The sequence below is a fragment of the Asterias amurensis genome, chromosome 6 (assembly GCF_032118995.1).
Source record: "Asterias amurensis chromosome 6, ASM3211899v1".
NCBI classification, from domain to species: Eukaryota; Metazoa; Echinodermata; class Asteroidea; order Forcipulatida; family Asteriidae; genus Asterias; species Asterias amurensis.
In genome coordinates, this window is record NC_092653.1 from 24,612,525 (window position 1) to 24,623,351 (window position 10,827).

Here is a 10,827-nt window from a genome sequence, read left to right on the forward strand (position 1 = left end):
CAGTCTCAGTTTACGTCCGTTTCGTGGGTTCTGTAAGCATGGATATCTATAAGCGTCTAATAAGCTAGGGTTCATATTAATAAACTTCATTTGACCTAACTGTCGACGTCTCATAATGATGTGACTCATTCCCACGACTCGATTTATCATTCTCCAGATTACCATTCGTTTCCTCCCAGTATAACGTGCATAAAATAAACCACATAGGGACACCTCAATGGATGCCTTAAATTTGCATATTTATCGACTATCCCTATACCCCTTCCCCAAGAAACGTTTTTTTAAGGGTTGTTAAAGGGCACTTGGATTTGCGTGGTCTTAATCATATCCTGGACTTTAAGGGACCTTCAACGTCTTGAGTATAATTCAGATATTTTCAGAATAGCGTGACGATATAATCACTCCATAGCGCCCCCTGTTGGTCATCTGCTCTGTCCACTAGCATCGACGTCCAGTTATTAAAATTAGTCAAAGCTTGATCTCTTAATTAGGTAGTAGGTGCAGGTGACCGAAACACGTCATGTACATAGGTCCCTTAGAATTAAGAATTCTATTTTCATCCCCCACGTTCTTGCACATGCAAGACACGTTTCCGGTTGAAGCCCCTTGCGTGATGTCCCCGTGATCCAGGGCAGGGGGAGGGGGAAGCGCAAGGGTATATAAACCCGATGCGGGCGAACGTCTTTATGTTGTTGTTCTTTCACGGCGTTTGGATTTTTGCGGGGGAGCGTCTGGGAAGTTTTGAGGAGGTGCCAACCATCTAGTTAAGTCATGGATACTCTAATGCAACTGTGTGGATTATGTTTAATACTTTTGATTATTCCAGTTGTCCGTAAGTAGTTTATTTGTTTTTAATCAGTTTGATTTAATAACCATACAAGCAAAAACATAATTCAGGAAGGTACAAGTTTTTTCCGAAGTAATTGCGTTTCTTTAAATCACAGATTTTATAACGCCATCTTCAGATTCAAAACCAACTTAAATACGGCATAACCGACAGATTGTGCAAGTTTTATGTTTCTGATAATATGAAACAGTAAATGGGTACTCACAGGGTATGTTCATTTTTAATTATGTATCGTCAAATTTAGCCCTAAACAAGGCATCACCTCTCACCAAAAAAATAGTCAAATTTTACATGACTTTCTTGGAGAAAAAAAAATCACTTATTCAGGATCAATCACTTTACCAAGGAATGTGAATGTGACTGTGGTTTAACACCAGACGATGCATCACTTATATCACACACTCAAGTTTAATAGTGGCATCGTTGTCACTCGTCAGACTGGGGACCCGGCCGACAACACGGCTGACACACCTTATAAAGAGATTGGTATGGCATACGACACGCATCATTACCACCCTATCCAATCCTTTAACTTTTAGTGTTTAAACAAATTCTGAATCTTTCGCATGGTGAAATTACATTTCAAGTATGTCTTGTGTGTATGATCGTAATGAAAGTTTCGGTGCAGACACCGAGAAGAGCTACACGAGTTGAAACCGACGGTTCTTTTCAGAACCACCCCCAACTCATTAGATACATGGTGTTAACTCTCTATATAAACAGCTACTTTGTTTGCAACGTTTGTCTCGCTTGCTGCAGACATCTTGTTTAACCTTTACTTTTGCTTTGTTTTGAACTTCAGATACAGTACCATGGGGCTACCCACAAACAAAACCTGGTAAGTACAGCCAAAATATCTTGCTAAATCCAACTTTTAAGCCACTCCTAACACTAACAATGCCACAAGACGCTCATCTGTGTTAAAGACAAAGGAACCTGGTCATTCTAATCAGTGACGGAAATCAAATGAATCATCACAAAGGCTGCAATGATAATTCATTTATCAAGTTAACAAGTTGATGCTATCTGGTCCGAATCCATTAAATGATGAATCACAGAAATTATGCAGCAATTAAACACAGCCACGCCTGTTCAATTAGTCGCGGACGTGGCAAAGAGCGGGGGACCGGACACAAAGGTTAAATACCCCATCCGCAAAACTACCGGCCCCTTCTGAAGTCAATTATTTGTAATGGTATCCCACAAGTAATTTCTAGTATCAAATAATATCGTTGTCCAATTTCAGTTTAATACAAAGTTTACATCCAATCAGTACAAGATTTCCTGAACAACAGCGTTTACATGTACACCAAGAAAAGGTGATCGAGGTTTATTTCAAAAGCTATCAATTACCACATTTCCTGAGGAAAACAGGAGGTGAGAATAATGGTGAGACTGCCCCGCCCATTTCAGCCTACCACACCCAGATTAAAAAATTTAACTAATTGACTGAGGGTCTATTGTTTTAAACCATCTAGATTCCTTGCATTGGGAACAATCACTGACTCAAAACAAAGAAAACGTACAATTAAATAGGTCTTTATTTTGACCTCAGAGAGGGCGCTGTTTCCTATATTGGTCGCTATCTTTGATGAAACGTGCACGCGTGAAAGGCTATTATTGGCTGATAGGTGTGGGCAGTCCGTAAAGACCTATCTAATGAGGTTTGATGTCGAAACTGAGGCTCGAACTACCAAAACTTCGCGATATCTCAAGAATCTAGGACACAAAAGTCTCTGTCGAACTATTTTAAACCATCTTGACTTTACAGGTACGGACTACTGGCCTAAGATATATCCCATGTATTGTGCTGGTTTGAGCCAATCACCGATCGACATAAGGACGACTGCTACTATCAAAACGGAACCCGTCTCGTTTGATTTGCTTGGATTTGGAGCCGAAGCGCCGAGAGGAGCTAGTATTGTTGTGCAGAACAGTGGCCTCAGCGGTGAGAAATAATTAGTTAGACTTTAGTCTTATGTTTAATTTTTTATCTGCAAGAGGTTCGCTTTGGGCTAATCCTAGACTTGGCTCAAGTCCAAATCCCGTGCCATCGCTTAGCATTCCCCCAAACCTGTTCCGCACGGGACCACTAATAGCTATATGGACCTCTCGCTCGAGAACGGGACTTGAATCACGTCTAGGCTAATCCTGGCTCTACCAGAATTATTGAGCTGTCTTTTCAAACTAAAGACTTTTCGAGAGCCTACAATCTAGTCTGATTTTGAAGAACATAACTCTTACAAAATATATTAAGTGATGTTAAAATTTGCATTGGGTAAAAATAATATTGGGGTCATAACCCATCGACCCAAAGATGCTCAGCACCGCGCCACGATTCAGGTGAAGGTTTTTTTATAGTTTTTTTAAATAAACTCACAATAATCTGCATGGAGACATAATATGCAGGGACACTGTTAACATTTAGTTTAAGTACAGAAATATACTTTAGTAGTTACTGTAACAGTAAGAAGCAGTTTTAACTATTATTTGAGTCAAATTGGTACCCGTGTTGCAAGAACCGTACTATAGTAAGTAAAGCAAGTCGCGTTCATACTTCCAATGCCGAAATTGGGCAAGTTGAATGAGCGTCAATTTACTGCAAGAAATAAATACAATGGCCTGCCTAACAGTAATCTAATTAAGAAAATCAGAAGATTACGGATTATTGTCTTACCTTTCACAGCTCAAGTAAAGCTCAAAGGTGATTACTTTGTGAGTGGGGGCGGGCTCCCTGGTGCACAATACAAAGCTGCAAGTATTCACTTCCATTGGGGCAGTACCAACGACAGAGGATCCGAACACACCGTGGATGGACGCCAAGCTCCTGCAGAGGTAATAATATGTAAAATGTTTAATCTTGGGAAAGTACATCAATGTTTCTCCTTCACTTTTGAGGAAATACATAACTCAAACAACGTGTGAGGAAAGTCTTCAAACTAGGTTATCAGTACTCTGCAAAGTCTTGGGTGTTAAAATGTACACCATGGGTCCGGGTACTGTCAAATGATACAGAAAAATAATCAAAATGTACACAGAGGGTGTTAAAAAAAATAAAGAAATATGATATTTTTATTTCTTTGTTTTTCTCCTGTACGCAGACTTATTTGATTTAACAGTGTCCGGTTTTGAAGCTATCGATTGACGCTTAGGATTAAGTGTTTTACAAGTTGGCAATCCTATAGTCTATCACTAGTCCATGTTCTTACCGCTGGATTATGCGTCAATAACCAATGACTTGAGAGATTTCGCGGATTTCCACGACCTTGACAGACACGTAAACATAAATCGGAGAGATTCTCGGCATTTCCATCGTCCACTGCTTCAGACATTACATTAACATGTGCTTATGAAAACTATTTTGTTGACATTATTTTGAATCATTTACTCCTAGATGCACATCGTGACTCACGACGTAAGATTTGCAACAGTTAGCGAGGCAGCTTATAAAGTGGACGGCTTGGCAGTTCTTGGATTCTTCATCGAGGTAAACCCATTAAAATCATTACTGCTATGGATCTTATGCACTGACGTCATCTCGTCGCCATCTTGAGCAACGCGAGGCTCACGCGAAGAGCCATTGAGTTACCTCACCCTGCAGAGACGTCACGTGCATAAGATTTACATAAATAGGTACGGAGGCCTATACATAACTGCATACACTTTCTTGTTTTAATTTAGGTTAGCATGATATCGGCAGTTTCAAGACAGATCGCACTGTCCTAAAACTTGTTTTTGTCTTTCAGTATTTGTCCTAAGATCTGAAGTATCCTTTATTTATATTGGTCTTCAATGTCTAAGTGCTCGCTAAAACCTTCAAGTACAGTTTCATGTCAAGATGACAAATTGAGGACAAAATTAGCTATAAACACAACAATGCTTACCCGAAAAAATATATTACTAGCTGAAATACTATTTCACGTGAAGCATCTGTGACTGTGGTATCCTGCTTATAGAGGCTAAATTTTAAAGCAGTATTTTCTTGATAGGGCCGAAAACTAACAAACATCCTTATCAGGTACATCGGCTAGAGCCACTAATTTAGAAGTGGCGTTATAAATTATTTTTAGACATTCATCGTCTCTATTCAATTTGACTCCTAAGGCTGGCTGTAAGAGCATGGAGGATGAAAGTCTAAATTTCTTCCTCCATGGTAAGAGGCAGACAGTAAAGCGTGTGACGTCAAGGCGAGAGGTTTTTTTAAAGAGTTGTTTTTCAACTTTATGTGTCTGCTGACTTTTTCTGTCTGCACATCACTTCCGGACAAATCCATTCCGGTGTTTGGGCGTTACCGGCTCTGTCACCGCCCAACTCGCATGGTAGTTTAAGCCATGTGACAATGAGGGGACAGATTGACATTGATAAGTTTTTTTTTTATAATAGATGATAAAAAAAAAGTATCGGGTGTGTCTTGCCACAAAACATTTAATCAATAATTTCCTCTGTTGGGTTGTTATTTATATCATAATTTTCAAGTTAACAGATATTAGTTTATGTTTTAATTGTATATTTATTTTGTTATTCTTTCTCTTCTTAACACCAGATTCAAGCACAGGCTAATCCCAAATTCCAAGCATTAGTGGACGCACTTGGCAAGTTGAAATTCAACGGTATGTTGTTTATTTACTATTCCAGTTCATCGACTTGTTATTGTTTACGCCATGTTTACAAAGTACATAGTCTTGACTTCGATCACTTTGTACACTATACAATTGTTGCACGCTGTGACGGGGTCCATGGCGTTTTGTACACCCGAGGGGGGAAATGGAACTCGAGGCGAAGCCGAGGGTGCCATATCCCCCGAGGGTGTACAAAACCCATGGACCCCAATCACAGCGTACAACAATTGTTTTGTTATACCTTTCTATAATTGTTACTCCTCTTCGCGAAGTTCTGTTGTCATCTTCAAACATTATTACGACGGACGATTCATTGTTTAATAAGCAGACGCACAAGAACCAATTCCCTCGAACCCGCGGTTGTTTCGTACACAGCACTTGAAATCTACCAATGCTGGGAACGATCAAGGTGATGTACACCGGTGACATCACTTTCATGTTAAATACCCGGCCCGTTGAGCCATGTAACATGCGTATTTGTTGCACGGCACGTGATTGGTTCTCGACCAATCAAACTTCACAATTTGTACAGAGGTATAACAAAGCTAAATGAAAGACAACTTGTTTTCCCCTTTGCAAATTTACGATGTTTTGATTTGAAAGATGAATGCTTGTATGCAGATTCATGTTTTGTAAAGTTATGTAATCTTAGTGGCTGGTAGTTATAATGGTAGTGCAGTAATTTGCCTGCCATAAAATGACATCGAATGCACAACGGTCTATTGCTGTACACGGGTACAAAGTTATGTCTGCAAAAATTCTTAAGTTTCAGAGAAAAACGTTTTTAATTAAGTTAGTTATGTTACAAAATACATGTATACAAGCGTGCGATAACTTTTATCGTATGGCCTTACAATTTTTTTTAAAGACAAGTGAACTATTAAAAAGAACAGTTCCTTGCGCCTAATTGTTATTTTTCCCAGTGACTGATTTTCATTCCCTTTTAAACCAAACGACGTTTCATTCATTTTGATTAATGTCCTGAGTGATAGCCTCATGATCATGTGTAGCATTGTTACATCCCAAAAAAAATTACATTTCGGAAACAGCTGATAGTTTAGTCACAAAAAAAGCAGCATTCCCGTTTAAATTATTTTTAAAAGTTAAATTCCTCGTTTTGGTTTGAATATAGGCCCTATATATATCACTATCTGTTTTACCTTAAAGTTTTTAAAAGCAAACAATACAAGAGTTAGCAAAGCTTACTGCTATTTTTAACCCTTAATATTTTACATCCGTTCTCCTGCAGGTGACACATTCACTCTGCCAGCCCCGTTCGCACTCTCAGATTTACTGCCAAACACCAACATCATGATGCCCTATTTTCGTTACCGGGGGTCTCTCACGACACCCACTTGTAACGAGGTTGTAGTGTGGACAGTCTTCAAGATGCCGATTCGTCTTTCCCAAGCACAGGTATTTTCAAAATAACTTTTTTTTATTTATTTACTGCATTGGAAAGTGCGGATGGAGTGCTCGAATTACCCTTTTGGGGGATTATATGAAGGGCATTGTTTGGTTAGGGTGTATAAATAGACAAATTTACCCAATCCAAATAATAGTTCCCTACTTGTGTATCTCAAAACTGATAATGGCATTTCGATGAGCGCAAAGAGGGCAAACTCCAATGAAGATCTTCATACTTTATTTACTTTTTTAAGTGGATAAAAAAACAAGCACGTTTTACTAAGTTCTGGTGTGCCATACAGACGAACTAAATAGTGAGGCCATTGGTTTTTAATTTGTTTTTGTTGTTGTTTAAGATTTGTTTGTTGTTGTTTGTCTTCAAACACAACTATTTTATTAAATGCTAATAAATGATGAATTTGTTTTTGTTCTCAATTGCCTACAGCTCAACGTCTTCCGCAGTCTTTTAGAAACCTCGCCAGGGGCACCTGTCGAAATACCATTGGTTGACAACTGGCGGCCGACACAGCCCCTCAACGGCCGATTAATATATCATTCTGCTGGTGTCTTGCGATCAAACTAAACACCGCATCGTGTTAACAGGGCTCAATTTCTTAGAGCTGCTTAGGCACAAAAAGCAGCTTAGCACAACACAATTATGCTTAACAGAGCAAGGTTACCAGCCAAAACTGCAGCTATCCTGCTCATCTCTGCTTAGCAGAAAAGTGTCCAGCAATATTTTCTGCTTACGCATCTCTATAAAATTGGGCCGTGGCGACACTGAGACGAATGGACGGTCGATTTGACAGATTTTAAGATGTAAGCTAAATGGGTTACAAAATTGCACATGAGTGCTTTTATAATTGTTGAACTTTTATTTATGGACTGACTAAATACAATTTATATTTGTGTGTTACTGGTATCGTAGATAAAGTACAACTAAAACTATTTTTAATACAAAATAACATTATATTTACTGCATAAAACAGACAATTGAACTTGTACTGTTCTGCTTTTACAAAAAAGGTAAAACACATCACCTATTTTTTGTATATATTTGGTAAATATTAATGTGTGATTTACATTACATGAAGACAGGACAGCTACTCTTTCCTAACATCGCGCACATGTATAAAGCTGATAAGCTCACACAAAATGCTAAGAGTGCTATTCACACGCACAATTACAGACAACTGTATTATAATTTCTGGGATTTGCATGGTTTTTGTTTCATATTGAAGTGTAAGATTTAAGTCCATGTATACTATTTTGAATAGTTTTGTTTTGCTTATAAAATTGGGTTTGGGCAATCGTACCGCATTTTGTGCACTCATGCTGTGATAATTTGGAATACTGGTTTTTATATTTCATTTAATAACTACTAATATTAGAATATATAACGGAGTGCAACTTGTATTTTACTTGGTTTTTCTCAAAGTCTATGTATCTTTCTAAACTGTATAAACATCTATTTTTATTGCTCAGCAATTTGACTGAGACGTACTTTTTAAGAATTATCTTTGGCCTTGATTGACTCAAGTTTGTATATGAATGTAATTCGGCAAAATATCATGTGATAAAAATATTAAACAATGGCTGGCTCATTTTGTTAACAAACACCGTCTCGTCAAACGGATATTGTATTGAGGTATTGATATACAACAACATGATCAGCATAGCCAAATTGAAACACATTCTTGTTGAGACAATGTTTACACGTTTACATCATTATAAACGGTAAACCTTCGTATACAATTTTTATCAGAGCTGCAATCGGTCAAATTATCATTTAAGCGTTACCGCTAAACAAAACAAACCACATTTTAAAACTTCTATTGTTTAAATAACTGGCTGTTTCTGCTGATCAATGTTGTACGTTGCCTTATCAAATAAAGTGTGTGAAAGTATCGAAATATTAACAAAGTTCGAAATAATTACAAACCAAAAACATGACCATACAATCTGTTCCAATTTTAATTCTTTGTGAGTATTGAATACATTATTGATCAATAAAAATAAGACGATGTATTAATAGCACCAAACAACGTTCCAATCGGAAGAAATAATTTGACTATAAAGATTCATTGGTGTTTCTTTAAAATATTTATTATAAATTATATTCTTGGTTTATTAGTCAAAAAAATAAAATATACACCTGACAAACATGATCCAACCATAAGAAATTTCAAACACCATGGCAGAAGCACTTTTACAGACAATAACAAAATCATGGTCACATGATTTAAGTGAGAGCTCAAAATCAAGTCACATCTTAGTGAGAATTCAATGATGCACGAAAAATTATGAAATTGATATTCATCAGTAAAGCAACCGATTACAAAAAAAATTAAATTAAATAGGGCTGTCCATTCAACTGACGTAACTCATAAAACAGAAACCATATTATACTCAGAACCAATCAATCAACACCCTTATATCTAGAATTGATTGTGCAATTCCACAACTACTGCTACATTCTGTCTGAAGTTTCCTCCATGCTCCACCTATGTTAAGTTGTTGTCTGTTGATGGCAACAAATCTTACATGTCAAGTCACTAAAACCATATGAAGAGAAGTATGACTCGTGTGGGACCGCCCACCATCAGTGAGTAATGTAACCTTTAAGACATTTTACAGTAAACAACTGTCCCCACCTGTCCAACTCTATCAATAAAATTAAGAAACCTTGGGTTAGTGTTTGTTAAAGGCATTTCGACAAACGACACAAACTAGCACAATGAGGCCTAATAAAAGTTGACGTTCCATTCAAACACTCAACTGATGGGAAAAAAACTAATTAAAATTACGATCTTTGGCTTTTTTCAATAATACTGTTCCATTTTAGAAGAAAACAAAAACATTTAACAAAATTAATGAATAAAATCGAATTTTTTACGAGTTGTTCATATTTTACTTTGTAATGACAGATTGGCAATAATGTATTTACCCTCCCTTTAAGAACAACCTGTGACATATGCCTGGGAGTCTGTGGCTCACGAATAGGACTTTTGAGTCATCTCAGGGTCCTTATCCCTCAGGCCTAGAAAACCAAACTCTGTGTTTTCCCCCGTGGAGAACATCTTCCTTGAAGGAATTGCATTCTATACTAAATCTGATTATGATATTTCAGTGCATATTATTTCAGTGCAAAATAATTCATCAAATCATCCCATTTGAAAACTTTTATGAGTTGTTTAGAATCATTTACTTGCCTGTGATTCTGTGGCTCTTGAAACAAAGTTTTGAATCATCGACATAGTCATCTCAGGCTACCCCCTCAGGTCTAACAAATCAAACTGTGTGTTTCCCCCAAGAAAACATCTTCCTTGCCCTCAAGGAATAAGCTGTTTGCATGTTATATTTGAATACTGTCTGGTACAATGACGTGCTTGATCACAAGTTATTACATAAATTTGAATTCCTCAGACTACCAAGACTATTGCTTTGTCACAAGGTTTTGGGCAAGCTTTTGGGTAACGCAGTTTGGAATGGATGCATATGGCACAATAGTACCAGGGATTGCTCATCTGGAGGTTTCCATGCAAGCCTTGCACAGAACCATTTTACATAGTGACTGTCTCTAACAGACAGCATTAAATAACCCCTTTTTGCTATGAAAAGTCGCCATCTTGTAGGGCAAATCGTATGGGCGTCCAAACGCATAGATCATTGAAGCACGCAGCACCCAACATTCCCGGTTTGATTTCAACGGCACATGCACGTACACATGCACATAAACACAAATGCACATGCGCCAACTTGTAGGTCAGATATTTTAACGGTGACATCATATTCAATACGGTCTATAGTCTGAGGAGTTCAAAAGTAAGCGGTACATTGTGACTAAGCAAGTCATGGTACCAGACATTATTCAAATCTAAATCGCAAAAGGCATGCATATAATTAGATCTGATTATGTCAGTGCATAATTAATTGTACCATCCCCTTTGCAAA

The 10,827-nt window shown here is 37.6% G+C and overlaps 1 protein-coding gene across 1 annotated transcript; it reads left to right on the forward strand.

Annotated features, from left to right (window-relative positions):
• The first annotated feature begins 698 nt into the window (after window positions 1-698).
• Window positions 699-7,456, forward strand: LOC139938514 (carbonic anhydrase 3-like). The gene is made up of 8 exons (XM_071934084.1): window positions 699-832; window positions 1,650-1,685; window positions 2,619-2,795; window positions 3,534-3,682; window positions 4,242-4,334; window positions 5,391-5,457; window positions 6,716-6,882; window positions 7,319-7,456. The coding sequence occupies exons 1-8, from the start codon at window positions 772-774 to the stop codon at window positions 7,454-7,456; spliced, it is 888 nt and encodes a 295-aa protein (XP_071790185.1). The 5' UTR covers window positions 699-771.
• The last annotated feature ends 3,371 nt before the right edge of the window (window positions 7,457-10,827 follow it).

Coding starts and splice junctions, on each gene's coding strand:
- LOC139938514 (XM_071934084.1), top strand. CDS start 772: ATGGATACTCTAATGCAACTGTGTGGATTATGTTTAATACTTTTGATT. Junction 2,796..3,533: donor GCAGAACAGTGGCCTCAGCG/GTGAGAAATAAT, acceptor TACCTTTCACAG/CTCAAGTAAAGCTCAAAGGT. Junction 4,335..5,390: donor TTCTTGGATTCTTCATCGAG/GTAAACCCATTA, acceptor TCTTAACACCAG/ATTCAAGCACAGGCTAATCC.